At 50.5% G+C, this 21383-nt stretch overlaps 1 protein-coding gene across 5 annotated transcripts in view; it reads left to right on the plus strand.

The window, feature by feature from the left end:
- Nucleotides 1-21383, plus strand: part of Hr38 (Hormone receptor-like in 38) — a 45883-nt gene that overhangs the window by 19140 nt on the left and 5360 nt on the right. For 3 of the 5 annotated variants that reach the window (XM_076823325.1, XM_076823322.1, XM_076823326.1), the window contains exons 2-7: nt 16383-16609; nt 18063-18337; nt 18733-19260; nt 19784-20111; nt 20224-20532; nt 20896-21130. In XM_076823325.1, coding sequence (XP_076679440.1) covers nt 16383-16609; nt 18063-18337; nt 18733-19260; nt 19784-20111; nt 20224-20532; nt 20896-21130 — 1902 coding nt within the window. The remainder of the gene's footprint in view (nt 1-16382; nt 16610-18062; nt 18338-18732; nt 19261-19783; nt 20112-20223; nt 20533-20895; nt 21131-21383) is intronic. The other 2 variants (XM_076823323.1, XM_076823324.1) reach the window with 2 other exon arrangements.

The following is a 21383-nucleotide window of genomic DNA, read 5'->3' on the forward strand; positions in this document are numbered from 1 at the left end:
CCAACTCTTCTCGCGTCGGATTTTTCAGGCTTCTGCTTTTTGGAATTTGATAATGGGCGGGGGCTTGAAAGGTAAAGGTTCGTAGAAACGAAGCTCCACAGTGGCGCACCCACAGGAGGGCGAGGGACCTCAAAGAAGGGGCTTTGTAAAAGGAAAAGGAAACTGGATTATATTCTGTAAATAATTTTTTGTTATCACCTAATGAATTCTATCGAATTTGCATTAAAAATACTTTTATTTCACTCGGCTCTGACTAAAATTAAATTCTGAGTATGCCACTGAAGTTCCAGATGAAGTTCCTTAACGCCAAGTTTCACTGGTCGACGTATTCCGTCGCTGTCTGAATGGTTTATACGTCACTCGAGGCTTTGAGTGAATAACAGAGCCCCGCGGTTCGTGGCTGGATATTTCAACGGGTATTAGCCGATCTTTGTATGCTAACGCGAAACGATATTTGCGGACACGCCTGTAGCTGTCAGTATATTAAGACAGCCGTGTCGGATTTCCTAATAATTACAGCCGCGAATTGCAATTTGTACGTCAATCGGTGGACCGATAGTCCGCGAAGAATTCGCGAGGGGCGAGTATCGACGCCCTGTCTGCATTCTGACGGGCGATTGTCTCGTTCGATTCGGTATCACTGCCCTGTCGCGAGGTTAATACACCGGCGTACCTAGTAAAACGTATCACGCGTGTCTACGCGCGCGTCGGCCATTTACTTGGCGCATACGCGATCAACGTCCCTGCAATTACTCCCTCGTGGCGATTTAACGTATCATTAGCGCGAGTTACGTGAGCAAACAGGCTCAAAAGACTGGGAGACGCTTATGTATCCCGTTACCTCGCTCGTGGTCGCCAGAAGGGTGTGTGTGTGTATGTTTTTTTTTAATATCGTCGAAATGGGCAACGAAATTGTCGAGCGGCTTTCTACGTCGATCCATTGTTCCCTGGGTTCTTCTCATTCTTAGATCTCTCCTCTCAATGGAAGCGTTACGACATGGCTTTCGATCGACGAGGGTCGGGTTTATGGAAATTCTTTGATACTCGATCGAAATTACTCGGGAAAGTGGAGGTTTTCTGTGGGGTGGCGGATGCAGAAAAAGGGAGGATATTCTTCGCTAAAATGTGGAGGGTGTTTTCACCTTTGTGTCACTTAAATTCTTCTTGATTTCCCCGCGCCTCTTACTGTCTCCTAGAAAGCTTCGTTTATCGTGGAATAGCTTCATCCCTTCAGTGTACGAGGATAGCAAGATTGAATCGATTGTACGTACGAGAGAACCGTGGAGTCTAAGAGATTGTCAGTCAATGTCAGTGACTGGTGGCCAGCCAAATTACGAGTGCAGGAAACGAGGCGATTGCATTGATACTTGAAGATGAATAATGAACGAGCATGGAAAGGAAAGCGTCTACTGAAGAAAGCTGATGAATCGGACAATTCTCGGGTCAAGAATGTGCCCATCAATAATCGCGAATGGAAACGTCAAATCTGCGGCGATGCTATTGGCGTCTAAGGACTCGAATCGATTGGATTTATTTGTCGAATAAATCATTCGTTTGTCGAGCGTATAACGCGAGAGGATGCTCGGATTCGTCACCGTTCCTCCTCGAATCTGGTAGCCTGGGGAAGAGAGATTGGAAATCTCCTATTACCAAATCGACGGGCGAGGGAGCAACGGGGAAGAAAGTGTGAAACGGCACTTTCGATCGGCGCATCTCGATATCTGCGATTCGTACGCAACCGCTGGATGTGTACACACCGACGAATGTGTACGGTGGATGCGTGCGCGCGGGAGGTGGAGGGGTCGTAGAAGGAACAATCCATGGGAAATGGCCGGCCCTTGAAGCGTGTTCTGCTGTCGTGTGCGAGCGATTCGCTGGCTGTACGGCGAGCGTCGGCGCGAGCGGCTGCTCGCCGCGGGCGGTGTAGAAAGCTGGGATGGGATTAGGGTACCTATTACGATATTCGTTGGTTTGCGTCTACCTGCTCGTCGACTTCCGCACTCGAATTCTTCGTAGACACTGGAGACGCGCTGGATCTCTCGAGTGGCAGCGCGCGAAAGCTGCTTCGCCCATCTTCGATTAAAGAAAAGCCTGCAAAACTGATTTTCAGACCTCCTCTGTTGTCTCCCGCTTTGTTAACATCGCACCTGTAAACGTCACGGAGAAATTATAGCGTTCGTTCGTAACCGAAGCGAAACTTAAATACGCTAATCGATAGCTCTCCTTCTTTACACGTTCGTACATAATCGAATTGTAATTTGTTTATTAACTATTGTTTGCAAGCAATGTCCACGGGTACTTAAAGGTATGAGAACATTGCGAACCTCGATTTGTACAAACCTTTTTTGTGCTGGGATGTTAATGGAATTTTAACTGGTAGAAAAGATCATTTGAAGTAGCTGATGGGATGAGGTTATACCTAAGTGGTTTTAAATTATAATTCTAATTTGGAACTGTGGATAGCACTATCATCGACTCGGGAAACCAGTTGCTCGCGACAGTCACGATACAGTTAAGGAGCAGCGGGAGGCTTCAGAGGCTTGTGTCTGACCAATCACTACCCATTCTACTGTCTGTGGAGCAGCGACACTTTTGGAACCGTGCAGCTTTGCCGTGTGCCATCGTGCCGAGCAACTACGGCACTCCAACCTCTAGGTGTATGAATAGTGAGGCAATATTAGCTTATCAATAATCCAGCGAAATAATTAATAATATAGGAAAAGTGCACCAGAAAATACTTCTAAAATGGCTTCGCGTCATATATGGGATAGTGTCACTGAACCGACCCCAATTCTAAAGCTGTATAATATCTAATTGAACAAAATAATTCATCATTGCGTCCTCGACTAAGGCACTTCAGCATTCACTGAAACGTTCAACAGATTATGGACGTCATCGCGATTGTTAATTCAGACGATCAAAACGTTACGTGTACCTGACACTGTTGAGATGTCCAGAAAAATTTCTGGCACTCGCTTTTCCACCGCCACTGCGCTCAGAATTATCCAAAGACACAGGCTTAATTGCTAGTTGAAAGTATTCGGAATCCACGAAATCGACGCTCCTGGACATTCGCGAAACGCGGCACGAAATTCACCAGGTTCCGTAACCTCGAGCTGATTCCGCGTCTGGCCGCTTTCTAGCCGACGCATTATCATATTTATCCTTAAACCGGCATGCGACCAGCGGACACCGTGTCGTTACGCGCTCGCGCGCCGCGCAAAAAGGCGTCAGCGAGATTTCAATTACGGTAACGGAGCGGTCCCGCCGGCCGCCGGTCGGGATTTTCTCGGATAGAGGCATTAGAAAACAGCGTCGGAAAAACCGGATCGCTTAATCGATCTTTGATCGCTTAATCGAGCGGAGCCGATGCTACTCGCTTGCGACATCCGACAAGCAGAACCAGACTCGCACGGGGGTATGGGGCCTGGAATGGCCGCGAGGTTTCTTCCTTCGATGCGCCTGCCTTTTTGCGGAACGGCGATCGATCTCATACCATCCCGTGTATCGCCATACGGGGCGCACGATCGTTTACGTTCCCCCGCGAATGGCAATCGGTGGTCGTCTCGACCGCGAAGGGAAGAAGGAAGACTGATCGCCCTGATATTTATCAGATGGACACTTTTTCCAAGACTGCACCGGTATTGAAGGATCGTGGGCTGGACAGTTCATTAAAGCTGACGATAATTGAATCGACAAAGGGGAGAGGGTAACATCTCCATCGATTCCCATCACTGAGCCACTCGAGTTTGAAATTCAAAACAAGAACAAATGTTCAAACAGGAGTCAAGGGACCCTTCTGTCTCCTGGGGAGGTTTGTAGAGACACCGATTTTTTGGAATCGGTAGAGAATTAACGGGATCAGAGGCGCAGGCAGAACCCAGCGAGATGGGGATTTACGATGGAGGTTGGAGAAGATCTGAGCGCGCGATACTCGCGAACGTTTCCCACGAAGTTTCCTCCTCGGGTTGGCCGGGTTGCGCGCGAGGCAACGCCGCCGCGCGAAGAAACCTGTCCGACAAAGTTTCTTTTTGATCGAACACACACGCTTTACCCTAAGCGACCCTATTAGTCGGCGGTTATCTTGGTCGTGACGGGCCGCGTAGACGCGGTGACCCCGGTAAATCCTTTCTCTTCGACGTGTCGACCGGTTGCAGCCTCCTCTCACAGCTGACTGCCAGAAGAGGTGCCAAGCACGTCTTCGATGCGCTAGCGTACGCGCGCGTGTCCCGTCTACGTGCACCTTGCCGTCTCGCAACGGCTGATTTACACGCCGACGACGCGAAGATTGCGGGTTCGGTCGCAGTGCCGCTGAGGATCTTTCGTTAAAGGACGATTCGCCGAAGGATCGCGTTAACTGCTTTTACCGGCGATAGTCTGTTATTCTTGGCGCGGCAGGTGATTGCTTTGACTGGAGCCTGCGGAGGTTAGCGTTTGCAAAGGAGTACTTCGGCATTGTGATTGATTATTATGGGATTTAGGAAGCGTAAAGAAGGAAAGTTTATAGTGAAATAAGTTTCAAAGTGGTATTTAAGTTGTACAAGCTGCTGCAAGGGTTTTTATATTTCACCATTATTCTTCGTAAATACTTGGAAATGACTGAAAAATAAAAGGTCTGATTATGAAGTAGAAGAATTTGTCACAACTGTTTACTTACAATGTAATTCACTTACAGACGAATTGATTATTATAAGTATTAATTCGCTTGGTTTCTTAACACCTTGTCGATTACGTCACGTTCGATTTTCAAACTCGATTGATACTTATTGTTAGCGAAAGTCTGTGGGAACCACTTGTCAATATTCTCAGAAATTTGAAAGATAGGTACACAGCTGCAGTCGTAACTGTTGCACTGAGGCACTCAATCAGAGAAGTGGTACCGCAAGTGTCTGACTCTGGTTGTCTGGAACCCCTGCAAACTCTCCTCGCGCATTTACTCTAAACTATTCTAGGCATGTCTTCACTCCACCATCAAGAAGAACATAAACGATAATGTATCTCTGCAAAAGAGCCCTTCCATCGCCCAGCAAGAAGTGTAATAGAGAAATCCACGATCAGACTGTGTTAAATTCCCAGCAAATCACATTCATTCCCCGCACAGCATCCCAGTCCTCGTCTCAATCATTTAATTACAAATTTCCGCGACGTACGATCGCGGCACGCTCTCCCTTTCTCGCGGAGTGGAAGGAAAAAGTTGAGCCGCCCGCCGCGAGAGACTCGCGTTGATGAAGCGCGATTACAAGCTCTCGCGGCGTTGATCGAGCCGATAGGGATCTCGCCGGTGGTTTTTCAAGCGGACAGCTACCCGAGTCAGGACTCCTGGGGATCCGTCTTGTCCCCGCTTTGACGGATCAAAGTGATGCACGCTCGCGAGACGAGCCGTCGCCGAGCAGTTTGCTCGACGGGAACCTACAGGGATCCCGTAATTGATGGCGCGATTCGCGCTTCGGAACTTTCGTCGATCCCCGCGAAGATAAAGCCGCAGCGCGTGCCGCCAGCGGCGCGTAAATCGTCGCGCTTTTTCTGCCATTGTTTACGCGACCGTCGCAGCAATTATCGCCTTGAGCTTCTTCGTTACGTAAAATAAAGATTTCACTAACAGCACGCGTGAAAAATACCAATTGACGTTTCCCGATCGAGCCATTACGCGGCTCCGAGTGTAAAATCCCGCAGTGCTGCAACCTTTACGGAGTCTTCGATCGCGTGGGATAACTGGCTCTCAAAATTTCGGTTGCCTAATTCGAGTGGGCGTTCCTCTGCTTACGCGCAGCTTTGTAGACTCGTTACCGGAGGTCGGATATATAATATTTACGAGGACTGTCTCAATCGACGCGTTAGATTAAAAGCACACACACACACCTGACAGCTATAATTTCCCATGTCTCGTCTGTGAAACGGGGGTTGTGTTTATCACAGTCAGATTGTTCGAAGCGAAGAATCCAGGACGAGCTCGTCATCGTCAAGACTAGAATCTGATGGACCAACTAGACGGTCGTACGGTAAACATTAATTGGCAACAAGCTTCTGTCACTGCGATCAGGGAAACTCACGCTTGAAACCTTGTCGAGAAGTTTCAATCTCACGATAGGAATCTATTCCTGCATCATCCTTCGGTCGTAGTCTTTTCTGTGCGTGCGGACATCGTCGATGTCTCCTCGTCGAGAGTGAGAGGAGACGAGCGACCGGTGCCACGACGGGGAAAGGCGACTGTGTCTGACACGTGTACACGGACAAGTTGGCTCACGCTCGCGAATTATACGCCCCGACGGGACCGTCCAGGCTATCGGGGGACGAATTCGCGAGCGTAAACGCACGTGGACACCGCGCTTTATCGAGAAGACCAATGGATCCTGGTCGTCCTTGAATTCCGCGACGATCGCTCGCCCGAGGACGTCCCATATGGCGTCTGCCGCACAGACGATACATTTTATTTCTGGAAATCGCTGGCATAATGTCGAATTGGTAAATTACAGTCCTCATCGTCGCGTGGAACTACCGATGTCTTGAGGAGGTAGTGAACTATTTCAGCTTCAAAAAATCCTCTATTTTTTGTATTGATTCTGAAAGTCTTATCCGTTGGATTGCCATAGGGGACTTGACTTTGAAGCCGTTTTTCTCGAAACACCATTTTCAGAAACGGTGTACATCATAACTCTTGAACCAATGAATATTTTCACTTGAAATTTTCACCGCACGTGTAGAAATCCTTCCCCTACACAGTGGAACACTCGCATCAACATTGGATGTTTCTAAAATATTTTATAATTGATTAAAGATGATTTTTGTCCGTAAAAATGTGGGGAAAAATTGATTCGTGTCTAACTTCCACAATTCTTGATTAAATTCATCGGCAAATTTCCATTCTATAGATTTTGGCGCATAAAGTGGTCCCCCCAAAGCATTTTCCTTTCAGATGATTGGCTCACCTGAATCGATGTACACCACCTGCAGCAGCGCGCCGTACAGTGCTATCTTCGACGATTAATAACTTCGACAATTTTATACATTCTGATGATTTGTTTTGAGGTAGTTACTCGTAAACGTGCCCACAGTAGCTTGTGAAAAGCACGACTATAACGCTTAATTGGTATCAAAGTAATTTAGCGTCAAAGAAACTAATGATTTTACGTATCCAATAGTCCACTACCCCCTTAATTTTCGAGCCTCCAACATAGGGCTGTCGAGTGCTCGAATATTCGGGCGGCTTGAAAAATCCGGGTAGTCCGAATCGTTTCGGGCCTCCCGGAAGAACCGGATAGCCCGTATTGTTTCGGCCCAAACACCCGTTTCCAAGTTGGTATTGATTAATTTATAATCTTAAAGTTTACTTATTAAAAGAATTTCTAACTACATTCAAACCCCTCGGGCTTGTGCGAACTTCGCACTACTCACGTTTTCCACGTATATAGTGTGCGTATATAAATTTTTGGAGGGTGTATTATTGTGCAATATACAGTGCTTATGTATCCGCTTCTTCCGGGCGGCCCGAAACGATTCGGACTACCCGAATTCTTCGAGCCGCCCGAAAAAATTCGAGCTACCCGAATTTTTCGGGCCGCCTAGATTTTACGGGTACCCAGCACGGCCCGGTCGGTCGAGCCGAGCCAGGCTCGGCTCGCTTTATTCGAGTACCCGAACAACTATCCTCCAACGGCATTGGATTAAACCGGCATCAATGGATCAATACTTTTGGACAACTGGAATAGTAAGTTGCTTATATGTAAAGCATCAAGAATTTACGCGGACCATTACTAAGTAGACCCGAGCGTGCAGCCGTTTCAGCGGATACCGAGCTACGCGCGGTATCAAACAGCTATTATCATTCATATTCAACGGCGTCGACTGCTTATGTCATTAGAGCCGTGCTTTCCAAGTTACCATAATTCACGGTGTTATTACACCGCACCGCGAGCCATACGTTTATCCCCGCGTTCGCGTCTGATATTAAGTAACCTGCTCCTTTCTCTGACACCGACGATCTCTCAGCACTCGTAAAATTCTCATTAAGACGTCCCACGGGGATAGGCGCGCTGCAGCCACACTATCCAGGCGCGAACGGTCAAATTCCCGCTCCGGCGTATTCCCGCGGGGCACGGGGACCCTGGAAAAATCGGCGATAAGCCTCCCATTTACGACCGCAAATGGACCAGTTTTTCATCGAGAAACTAGTATCGGGGCGTAGCGTGACAACGTAACGGTAGGAAAACGCGGTAGCCGGACACGTGCCCCGATAGAGAATAATTTATTAAATATTCCACCGGGGCCCATCGAGAGCGGCGGCGCGCCGCTAGCGGCCCGCTCCTAGCCCCAAACCGACTAGTTTTCGAAGGCGAACTCGCCGGGCAGCTCGGCTGCAATTAAGACCGGTCGAACCTGCCCGGAGCGGACGCGCCAAACGCGGCCTCTCTTGCATAACTGTCCACAGGAGAGTTCTGCAGGATGCGCGAGCGGTCTCGAGGTGATCGCCGCCGCGCGGACCATCTCGTAACGCGCGCTCGCGCAGCCTCTTCCCATCTCCTTTCGTTGCCGGCGGAAAGTGACTCGACCACTTTGCCTCCTTTTTTCCGCCTACCGCGCTGCTTCGCCCTCCGCCTTGGACGCTCGCGACGATCGCAGTGACCATTAATTACTGCGACGGACAAATGCTGGATGCCGAGGATGCTGAAGATGTCGTCGCGCCCACTCGCTCAGATTCTGGATATATATATATATAGTTTTTATAACTGTGTACATCGCATCGTGTAATTCTGGAGCAGGGATCCGTTGAGGATCCACAGTGGAGCTTCTGCTGGATGGGAGAGCAGGCAGCGAGATCCTCTCGCGGATGTTGCGACAGCTTTAATTACGCGTTCGATCGCGCCAAGTTAATTTCGTTACGAGGCACGGCTCCAGGAGGCTGCGTGGCTTCGCGCGAGCGAATGAAACGTCGGATTCCGCGACGGGAAATCAGGAAAATCCCCGGCTCCTCGCGGTGATCTCGACGCCTGACAAGACACACGCTTCACGATACCCTCTCTCTCTCTCTCTGTCACTCTGTCTGCCTTCGTGTCTTCTCTGTCTGCTCCATCGGGAAGGGAACTAGAGGATCGATATACGAGAGAATGGAACACGCATGCGAGGATGAGGACGTGGGTGGAGCCGTATTCTACAGCCATTTTGCGTCACACGCCATTCGTTTCGACAAGGGGGTGCATTTTTTACATATCCTCCTACGTCCATTTTTTCCATCCCCGCTCTCTGTCTTGCCAGCGAAATTATGCTAAGTTTCGCAAACCGTCCGCTGGGAGATGTAATTGCAACGGTGGAAGCCAGTGGCCTCACAAGTTTTCTATTTGCTTATTCTTTCGTCCGAAGTATGCAGGACGATCGTCGCGCAGAAAGAGCCGCCTGCGTCCACGGCCGAGTTCTCGCGTTTTTCAAGCGGGCAAGAAAACGGAGAGGCAAAAAGAGGATGATGACCGAAGGAATTAACCCCTCCTCGATTAGCATGATCGTGAATTACGCGCCGATGGGATCGCTGCTGTCGTGTTTGCTCTTCTCCGGGCCCGGCCGCGTCAAGAGTCACTCGTAAAACTTCCTAGGCCTGCAATTATGGCCCCGTGATTTTTTTCACTACCGCGATTTATGCACGCCCGTCTACACGCCGTTCCCTTGTCCCAGGATTCGTCGATAATTTCCCGCCGCGTCGGACCATCTCAATACCGAGGCTACGACTGCGGCAGGGGTGGTTCTCGCACGATCTCGTGGCGAAGAACACGCGTTGCGTTTCACGCGATTCCCTGGAATTTCCGTGTCACGACTCTAGACATCTGCGAGAATGGGCAACAGTCGTACAGCGCGGTTCCCCGTATCGTCGCTGCAGGTACTTTCTCCTATCCAGCGATTAGCAATCCGGGATACCCGAAAGTCATTAAACTCCGTGAGAACGTGTATTCTTTATCTGCCAAGGAGTTATCCCGCGGAATCGCTCGCAGTTTCGATTAGCCCCACATCGACGTCGCCTGGGAATCGTAGCTATCTCTGAAAAAAAAAACGGCGTGAATCTTTTACCGGGTGACTTTTAAGGGGACGTTCAGGTCTAAAAATCGATTTTTTTTTGTTTCACTTTTCGAATGTTCAACCTTTTAAGAATACGCGTTTAAAAGGACGTTTTGAGAGTCGTAAAATTCTCGAAGTTATAGGCATTTGAGTAGCGGCAAATGTATGGATAACACCCGGCCACTCGGCGCTCACGTAAAACTTTAAACGCGTTTTTCTCGAAACAGTGTTCTTAAAATCGGTGGAACCTATATCCCGATAAGTTATTATCCGATTGGACTGAAACTTTTTTTATTCCGTCACGTTAACGTCAGGTAGTTCTGAAAGTTGTTTATTTTTAAAATCTATTTGAATGTTTGCTTTCAGATGCATCGTTTAGCCTAGGGAATGCCCACCAGCTAATGCTTTAAAAAAAGCACGATTCATATACAAACCGATATTTCCTTTAATTAATAATAATATCTCACGAAAATTTAGAATAACATAGTTGAAAGATGTATCTTTTAGCAGAAAAACATTGCGTATGATTTTCACTTATACTTTGCCCCCAAAAAATTCCTGAATTTGTATGCTTTTTCCGGAGCTCTAGGTGGATGTAACCCTTAATGGACATCGACACTTTTCGGGGGGATAAATGCAGTACATACAAGAGAAATATATATTAAACACTACTCCATTCAAATCAGTAGATACCCACTCCCTCCTCGAGGTACCATTGAAAACCCAAGGCTCCAAAAGTGCCTCGCGCACTAAAGAATGAAGATCCTCCGAGGAATCCTCGAGCATGCTCGGTGCTCATCGAAACAGCCAACGGAGAACAATCCCCGCGAGCGTAAGTCATGCTTCCATCGGTTACGAAATTCATTGCAGCGGTTGATCGCGAGGCCAGGATAATCCCGGCGTGCCATCGAAAAGCCCTCGCGTCCTGTGTGTGCCACTGAATGCAGCGGGGCCGCATTGCAGCTGCACCCACGAGTCATCGGCATCTCCTTCGTTCTGTCTCCCCCTCCTATCCCTCTCCGTCTCTCTGCTCCTCTCCACGAAGCGTCGCGCTCGTATCCTGGTGTCACGCCACGTACCCTTCCCACTTCTTTATTCCACGGCGCCTGGATGCACGGTGTGCATCGCGCACACTTATACGCGCGGCGCATACGCGGTGCACCGTCGCCGGAGCAAAGGAGAGTGCTCCCCAGCACTCCGCCGTGCTAAGCCGGTCTCACGGTAGTTCCTCGGGGTCAGGGGGCGATATACCTACCTACCTACCTACCTATCAGCCAGGCTGCTCGAGCCTGCGTGTCGCAAGCGGCTCTCCGTGTATCCTCCTCCTCTCTGCCTCTCCCTCTTTCTCACCGTATCTCCTCCCCCGCCGAGCCACGTCGATCCTCTTCTTTCACCTCCTTCGACACCGCCAGCCTGCACTCTAACCCGCTGCAAGCCGGCCCCCACAGCCTCCCGCGAGCGTCGCCGCGGCTTCTCTGTTCTCTTATTGCCGCGCGCCAGGAATCTTTTGTCGGGAGAGGTCAATCCGCCGGGAACGTATCTAATCTTTCCAGGGTATCTGGACAATTTGTTTCAGCCCCGGGTTTCCTGGTCCTGCTCGCTACTTTCACAAATCTATCGTTTCACTTTGGACTCCTACTAGGCACGTTTGGAGCTCTGCTCCCTCTTACATCGATAGGGGTGTTTTATTCTTCCCGTAGAGCAAGTGTCTTTAGATGCTTCCACAATTGAGGGTGTCAGAGGCGGAAGGTCCAATGTGATTAGCGCTTTGTGTATGTAGCTCGTTCCTTTTCTTCCCACTTTTCGGCAGCAGAAAGCTCGTTGTACCTGACAAATTACGAGGCAGGTGATAATTCGATCCTGTTAACGATCACGGTGAATGGACCGCTAACGACCACCGTGAGAGGGGCGATAAGTGAGGATAAATATCAGGGTCCCGGAGAAACGATCGCCGTAATGACGACGGGAAGGTGACTCGGGATTTGCACGGGTTTCCATAGTCATATTCCTAATTACGATGTCATCAATCTTTCACTAAATTCAGAGGAGAAAGCTGCACGAGCCCGTGGACCAGTTGCAGCCTGCTCCTCTTCCGGAGACTTTCAAATTAATTTACGTACGAAATGGAGAGAATGAATTTTCCAAATCACCAATCTTACGTAATTAAACAAACCTTTCACTTTTGTCCACGACTATCCACTTCACCCTGAAAAAAATTTCCAAACTTCGTAGAAGCTTCACGATTCCCCAAATGTCGCTAATTTTCAAATCTAATCGAACTCCGCGACCCTGTGACAACAGTGAAGCATCGAGAGAGAGAGAGAGAGAGAGAGAGAGAGAGAGAACATGGCCATTTTCAGCCGAGATGGGATCGATTTCAGGACCGTCCAGCGTGACGAAGCATTGGCGAGCGAGGACGCGGCGAAGAGCATTCTAAAAAGTAGGATTGGAGCGTGCAGAGCCGAGGACGATCCGGCACGGCACTGTCTCCACTTAGCAGTGAAAGGGTTAATTACGATCGCTCGGTCGGAGAGACGCGTGGCCCGTGTGGGCGGCCAGATGGGAGTTTAAGACGAAAATACCTCGGTGCGCGAGATTATCTGTCGTGCGACGATCAGAGGCACCGGGATCAGGTCCTACTTTCTCTCGTGCACGCACCCACCACCGCATAGGTGGCTAACGCTGTTAGGTGTGCCCCTGCATGCGAGACGAGCCCGATCCAACAGTGGAATATGACTGTTCCCGTCAGACGCGAAGGTAACGACGCACGTCGACGAAGAAAAGCCTGTCTATAAATAGCGGGCCTGCCTGTGCCTCTGGTTTTTCTCGCATTAAACGTCCCGTCTTCGAAGGAAACTCGCGCCGATCCGATGAATTATTCATAAAGGATATCAATTATCGCGGCTCGGCATAGAAGCTCGGTCGGGAGAAAACGGTGGTCGGGGAGGAATGGTTGCAATTAGCTGCTAATTTATAGGAATTTCGTGCCTAATTGTAGTGAACACGGTCGATGGTGCCCTGACGTCACCTGCGTTCTTCCCCGAGCGAGTAGAAGCCGCGGTAAGTAGGTCGTTCCGCTAATAAAAATCGCGCCAAGTCCCGCGTCACTTGGGCCCGATCGGTGGCGACTTTCCGCGAGAAGATTGCTAGGAACTTTATGGTCCCTCGGCGGGTGTAAAGTGGCGGATAATTTGGACAGTGACGAGAGTGTTTGGTCACGTTTATTGGGGTCTATTTTGTTGGGATCGATTGAGTGGATGCTGAGTGGATCTCGAGTGGCTTAAGTGGCGCCAGATGATTTCACGGAATTCACTGAGTCCACGGAATCCTACTTTCGATCGTGCGACAGGGGAATCTCTGTGTTTGCACGGGGACCTGCGACAATGCGCGTTTCTCCTTCCGCAACGCGGATGCCCGCCGCTGGGCGCGGTTTCCGAATAATTTCATGGTAATTCCCAGCGATGTACAAACAGAAGACGCAATCCTCTGCGCCGTGAATGGACACGTTGTCAAGTTGTTCGCGGCTCTTGTATCAACATGCTGTTAAAAGGCTTCCTACACTGTCTCCGTCAACGTAATCCCACTTGCCTTCGACGGGTTGCCACGTAGGAGAGTGAATTCAACCCTGGAGCAGCTCGTTTCGAAAACTATCTAAGAAGAACCTACCAATCACGCTTTGTTGAAAATTCTATAAATTATACCAGCAAGTTAACTCATCACTGAAGTCTCTGCGATATCTCCGTCATCAGAATTACATTATCACTGCAGGATCGTTAACATGTCCACGCGTTGTCATCACGATCAGTGGTTGTTGATGTTCCAACGCGTCATTCTTAGTTCCTCCGCAGCTAATATTATTAGGTACTCCTAGGAATCCACCTTCCATCTTAAACCCACCTGCACAAAAGACTCCCCTTATCAGTCCCACCTAACGTCTCCCCAATATCTCCAGGACCATTCTCGTGTCTCGTCTAAACACCTCTGACTCAGCGCTACACTTGTCCCCGGCTCTCCTGCAGCCGAAAGTGCGCTCTAATCCCTTCACCCACGCTGTCCATCGGAGCACGTCCGCCTGTGGGGCACGAGAGGCTCGCCAGGCAGAACCGACGACGCGGAACGAGGAAGCGAACGAGGGAAGAGGTGGAGAAGGGAAAGAGTGGTTAATTCATGAGAGCAAATCGACGTGGAAGCGGTGTAGCTCGCCGTGAGCTGCACGTGGTGGCACGTGGAGAGGCGTGGTTCGTGGGAGGGCCGTGTATACCGGCTGTAATCCACTTGGCACACGCTGTTCGGCTAACCCTACTCTTTCCCGTCCGTTCGCTACCCTACCCTGGTCTACCTCCACCTTTACCCTGCCTACGGTGCTGTCTGGCTAGCGCTCTGCTCAAGTTAATCGAGTCCTTCCTGTGCACGTGCACACGCCGCTCAGGTGCGGGGCCACTCTTTCCTCCAGTATGCGCTCCCGTAGGTGGGATCGGTTGAGCCGCTCGCGGGATCCGACTGATCCCCGTTGTCCGATAGGGTTCATTGTTTTGGAGCGAGCTATCTTAATTGGCAGCGGCCACCTTACCCGCCGCGCCGACAGGTTACAGCCCCGAGGGGGGGGAAGGGAAAGGTTAAAGGGAGGCCAGAGAGAGAGTGGGCCGATGCATTTGCGACTTTTCGCCGGGGCAATGACAGGCCTCGCGCAGATCGTTCTGCATGCCAGACACGGATTTATGGCGGCGCAGATAGGATGGGAGGCGCGTTTCGCGTGGATCGTTATCAACCGGCACCGTCGCCGATCTTTTAATCCGGCGTAACGGCACGACCGTTCTGTCTAATCGCGTGGCACCCTCTCCGTACACCCTCGAACCCCGCCGACGGCGCGGCCGCTCACCAGCGGGCCGACGTTTTACGACGCGAACACCGCTGGGTGGTCCGTTTAGCCTCGCAGTTGTGAAATTAAATCGAACCAACGACTTAGGCAACCGTGACTATCTCCGATTCGAATCTTGCTGCGGGGTTGAGGGGTGAGAGAGCCTCCAGGGAGGCGCATCTGTTTATCCGCGTATCACGTTCCCGTTGCTTTTCAATCCTCCTGGCTTGCTCTAGCTTTCTTCTTACCATTACCGAAGCCGTGCGCCGAGTAATTGCAGCAAATGCTCTGTAACAGTCGATGAAGTTCACTTACAGCGATTGACGAGAATCCGAATGAAACTTGAATTGCAGAAACTCGAACAGAATATGTTATAAATCCCACGTCGCATTTGTGTAGAATTCGTTTGGCGGCTGGGAGCTTGAAAGAAGACAAGCATCGTCCTTGTTAACGGGAGTATAGTCATCCCCCAGGCGTTGGGGGATAATATCGCGTAATAATAATCGAGCAGGGGGTGTGGTGGCTCTATAGGACGGGCTAGGTAGTATTTTAAATGCCAATGATTTCATGTCTCCCCGGGGTGTCAGAGCAACCCTATATAGGACGAAACGCCGACGTCGAGGACCTCAGTCGACGACGAGGACTCGACGATTGACACTCCTTGCTACTCCTGGACAGTGGAGTATCAGACAGTAAACTGGCGACAAGTCATCGCCCTGGGAGGAATCGAAGCCAGTGAAAGTGGTTTCCGAATTCCTTTGGCTGCCAGGCCAAGATTGGCCTGGTGGTCCAAATTCACTCGTATCTCGTAAATATTCGCTCGGGTGACACGGCACCTCGTCCGAGTATCACGCTCGTCCGGACTCGAGTTCGCTTCGTTCAGAATCGGCAGAGATGATCACCATGGACACCGGTCACTCTCAATATCGCAGATATTGTACGTAACAGGCACTTGAGTAAACAACCGTCCCCTCTTCGCGCCAGACACTGACAAAAGAAGCGCTGCTCGCGGCTATCATCGCGACGGAAGTGGTCTGCCGCGTACACTCAGTGCACCGTCAGAAAGTTTCCATTCTGAAAGGGGCTGCTGATCCATTTTATTTCACCGCCGACAATGAGCGTCTACGTTTCTAAGTGAACTTTCAGGACACTCTGAAACAATGTCCTCGATAAACACCCTGCGCGAACAATACCTATTCGTCCTGCTTTTTAATCGGTCCCATTCAAGACGGGGGCCACTTCGATTATTAAGCTCAAGGAGAGAGTTCTCTTATTCCTAAAAGAGAGAGAGAACACTTGTAATTATTACCGTCCAATACTTCTGGGCGACGTTTTCACGAAGATTGAAACTAACGTCAGCAATTGCTTTTCTGAGTGCTTCACGCCTAGAAGCTTAACAGCGTCAATTCCAAGAATCTAATTCATGAATATTTTTCATAGAGATTTCGAGAGACACGTTGCTGAAATTTGTGGTTGTTTGTTGCAGGGCAACTCCACTCGCCGAACGGAGACAGCGATAATAGCAACGGCAGCCAGCGTGCGGTAGCTGTGACTCGGAACGACGTAGACCAGCAGCAACAGCAGCATCGCCAGCGACAGCAACGGCCGCCAACAGCTACCGTTCCAGTTCTCGCCTGTACAAATCACTCTTCTACGACCACGACAACCACCGCCTTCACGGTAGCGTCAAGTATGCTTCTTCTGCAGACACAGGTGAGTTTCCATTCATCCTCTGGCATCCTTGATTCATCAACCTCTCCCCTTCGCGGTCTTTACTCGCAAGGTACCGAGCATAACAAATAACACGGAGCCCATTCTTCGCCCCTTTTGCGACCCTGTGTTCTCGATGATACCACAATCTATAGCAATTCGTTATCCTCGAGGCATGACAGCCGTGTTTGCTAGCGCGGACGGAATTTATGTCGCCCGGCGGAGCCGGCCAGGTAATTATCGAATCCCGTATTTAGTGGGGCAGGGAACTTTCACTATTTCAGTATCTTATCTGCCGTACTCTTCGAACTCCGCGAGCTCCAGCCCGACCTGCAACAAGATCTGCCCTCCTACGTTCCGGCGTTCTTGATCGTCATCTGCATTCGCTTATCGCGCACCATCTGCATTCCTGCCCACGTACCCGGATCTCGAGTGTCGTCCTACCTGTTTCTATCCCTACCCCCTACCACGCCGATTTTCCATCTCGGTTTCACTCAGAATCGGTGGATCGTCACGCGTAATTAAACCAGTCGACCAGGCTGGCCTGGCTGCTGGGCGAAATTAGCGATGCAGGGAGCAAGGTGGTGTCGTAATTGCTTAGAGGAAAAAGGCCGGTGGAGGGGGATGAAAGGGAGGTGGTGCATTTAGGAGGTCGTTTAGAAGGCCGTAGCCAGGGTTGTGGAAGGCTGAGGCTTCGATCGTCTGTTCTCTGGGGAGCGATGAACGAAATGTCAGCCCAACAGCGGAACCAACCTGGCAAATTGAATATCCAACCCCATCCACCCTTCCTTCGCCTGATATCCTCCTGACGCCCCCACACCCGCAGACGTCTTCCGCGTCTTTGCTTTCGTTTCGCATCCTCGTCGATTCCATAGACTTCGCTCTCGTGACTTGTTCTTCTCTGTTGCCACAGAGGCTTTGACTCTCGTTACTCGCGTTAGTTAAATATTCTGGTACCTTATAAAAATTTAAATATCCTAGCGAAAGGCATTGCCGGTTTCAGATGTTGATGAGGATTTTCACGAACGATGGTAACAGAGTCGCGTAGACGGATTATATTCCGAGGCAACGATCGAGCGTATCGATTTAACGTTAGGGGGTTCGAAGAGAAACAGTCCGTTCGATTCTTCAAGGTAGAAATCTCCGGCAAGGCTGTCTATAGCTGAGTTATAGACAGCACGCGATACAAGCCAATCCTCTCCGACATCCTCACTGCGCACCTCAACTGTACATCGATATCTCGACACAGGCTTGCGATTGTGGTCGAGCAATGTTACCGCCTTGCAGTCGAGTACTTCGACTTGCCGCTCGTGCGGCTCTAGAACTGTTCCGACACCCTCGGAACAGCAGAAAGCGCGAGTAGTTGCTTCCTTCTTCGAGTACCTCCGCTACATCCGTGCCCCATGTGCTTCGTGAGGCAGGACAATTAACTAGAAGTTATGGTGAACGTTACCAGACCGGTCAAACGGAGTGTAACGTCTGTTTGCAGAGCCCCTTCGGATGTAGCACTCTGGCGGATCTGTTGAGCGCATCGTACACGGATCCTGCGGATGCGGGAAGCCTGCCGGAAGAGCTGGACCCGTTTCCAGAACTGCAACTGGGCAATCCTCAAGGGGTACCGACAGCTGACGACTCGGCACAGCCGCAGCAAACCGTGCACCATCAGCAACCACCGCAGCCACCTCCATCGGCAGCGCCTCTTCCCGAAGACGTCCAAGCAGACTCGCTTAGGTATCCATTCTTCCCATCGTGCTTATCACTCACAGCGCCGACAGAATCGTAGACCTGCGTGATAGCCAAAAGATCGGTCCCACAGTTTCCTGTGCCTCCTCCAAGGGACTCCGAATGGTACAGGGAGTCCCACGTTTTATCGTCCAGAGCATGACAACCATTTAAGCTATCCTCGACCTACGCGCTCTGATAAAAGCGCACAACCCTGTATTTCGTAATTCTGTGATAATCTGCGACATCCCGCGTACCGCAACGTTCGATTCAACCGCGAGAGTGCAGTTAACGTTCGAGCGGAACGATCGTCTAGCGACAGATAAAAATCGTGGCTGGCATTTTGTTCTTCGGTCAAGGGTTAACGGTTCGTTGGCATTTAATCCTCGATCCATCTGACGCAGCTCAACACCCTTGCCGAGCTTCCAAGAGACCTACACGGCGCCGCGGTACACCAGACAGGAACTCCAAGTCCTCGGTATTAAAATGGACGAGGAGTGTTACGACAGCGCGGTGTACCCTTGCGGGACTGGCCACTATTCCACGGAGTTCTCGCCCAACACGATGCCCTACCACGATCATCAGCAGCAACCACAGCAGCAGCACCATCACCACCACCATCCTCATCAGCAGCCCCAACAACCACCGCCCCCTCAGCAGCAACACCACCATCATCATCACCAGGGTTACTTCGCGACAGAGACGGCGCCGACACCGACGACCGCTGTTCCATCCCCGTCGAATCATCGACAGGACTCCCCTTATGGCGCGGCAGTCAGCGTGCCCATGGTGTACGGGCCACCGCCGACCATAACTGGCGGCGCCACCCCCGTCGCACCCACAGATCTCTGCTCCAACGTGGACAACGTCGTCGTGGGCACCTCTCGCCCGCGAAGGGCGTCCCTACCCACTCAGAGGTCAGAATCAGCGAGGTAAAGTTCAAAGTCCGTGAATTATCCGCCTCTATTCCCTTGGTATTTCTGCCTCAATTAAATCCTCTGTTAATTATGTATTCCTTGCGTCAAATACGATATCCATTTCCTTGTTTGTGTAATGCAATCGATTAAATGGAGCGCTATTTTCTCACCCATTTTACCGTGATCACGATGAATCGCCACTTCGGAACTTTCTGGAGCCGTCCGCGTCGTTTTTATTTATTATAAACAACTGGTTTTGTCGCGGCAAATAATTGCGGTAAATAGATAAATAGATATTCTGTTTAACTTATTAAACGTCACGAGCAGAGGATTCGTGCGCCAGCGTTATTTCAGCGATGCGTGTAGATTAACAAGAAACGAAGGACTAGTTTTTTCCCCGGGGATTCATAGAAAATGACACTCGTAAACATTCCTTGGAACTTCTTCAAAGTGGTTGTTATTTAACCCTTTTTTTTAAATGTTTGTTGTACACGATGTTCCACGAGATTCTAAAGAATCGGCTTGTTTTTGTCAACAGTAGCGGCAGCACAGAGTCCCCGAAGGCTCGCGGCGGAAGTGGCACAGGTAGCTCCGTGAGCTCGCCCTCGCCAGGAAGCGGAGCCAGCAACGAACGAGCACCGCCGAGCCCGAGCCAACTTTGCGCCGTTTGCGGCGACACAGCAGCCTGCCAACATTACGGCGTGCGTACCTGCGAGGGTTGCAAGGGCTTCTTCAAGAGGACCGTGCAGAAGGGCTCGAAGTACGTGTGCCTCGCTGAGAAGGCCTGCCCTGTAGACAAACGCAGGCGGAACCGTTGCCAATTTTGTCGCTTCCAGAAGTGCTTGATGGTCGGCATGGTGAAAGAGGTGAGTAACAATCGTCATACCTCCGCTTCAAATGGTCCACCAAAAGTGGTCAGCGTGCTCGAGGTAGAATAACGTCGAAAACTGTTGAGATGGTTGTCTGTCTGCTTCACAGGTCGTCAGGACGGACTCCCTGAAGGGTCGTCGCGGTAGGCTACCCTCGAAACCGAAGTCACCGCAGGAATCGCCGCCAAGCACACCAGTTCCTTTGATCACGGCTCTGCTACGTGCACACTTGGACACCACGCCCAACCAGGCCAGCTTGGACTATTCGCAATATCGGCAGCCCAGACACGGCGATCCACCGATCACCGAAGCCGAGAAGACGCAACAGTTCTACAACCTCCTGACCACCTCCATAGACGTGATTCGAAATTTCGCCGACAAGATCCCTGGCTTCACGGATCTGCTACGGGAGGACCAGGTACGTGATTATTTAGATCCTCCAACGGCAGACAATGTGCATTACGAATTTAGCCGGGGTTTGTGCACCGTTGAATAAACCCGTGTGTCGTAATGCAACTAAATGCGAGTCACGTTATGTCCAGACAATATCCGTAGGGAAGCTTTCATTAAAAGAGATCGATAGCTTGTACATTTTATAAAAGGTCAGTCCCTGACGAGCTTACGACATGTTTAATCGACGGTCTGATTGGCCAGTTGTCTAGCAGTAGCCTCCAGCTGCTGGCCGAGCTGAGGTTTCCCCGCAAAATCGTGATCGCGGGGGCTTAGGAGATCCTCTCCTGTGTCGCTGTGAAGTTTATGTTTCGTCGTTGTTGGTCCTTAGGAGTTGCTTTTCCAATCGGCGAGCCTGGAACTCTTCGTTCTACGGCTGGCGCACCGTACGAAACCGGAGGACACAAAGCTGACGTTCTGCAACGGCGTGGTCCTGGCACTGGAGCAATGTCAGCTTAGCTTTGGCGACTGGCTTCACAGCATCCTCGAGTTCTCCAAAGCTCTTCACGTGCTCGACGTAGACAATAGCGCTTTCGCCTGCTTGTGTGCCCTCACCCTCGTTACCGGTAAGTTTGCAATTGAAAATAAACACACCCTCATCTTCTCCGAACGTGCACATGTCCCTGTTTTTATGATTCTCGTCACGTGATTTCCTCCCCATTCAATTCGCTCGTGTTTCCTCTCTCACCCTTGCTCCGCGATTCTCCATTACGCGTGGCCGTCTGGACGATAAACTATTTACTAATCCGACAATGAGTTATTGATGCGACGACGAAAGAAACCGCGATCGTTCGTGGCCTGCACGCGATACGTCGCCGT

This window comes from Andrena cerasifolii, chromosome 11 (assembly GCF_050908995.1).
Source record: "Andrena cerasifolii isolate SP2316 chromosome 11, iyAndCera1_principal, whole genome shotgun sequence".
NCBI lineage: Eukaryota > Metazoa > Arthropoda > Insecta > Hymenoptera > Andrenidae > Andrena > Andrena cerasifolii.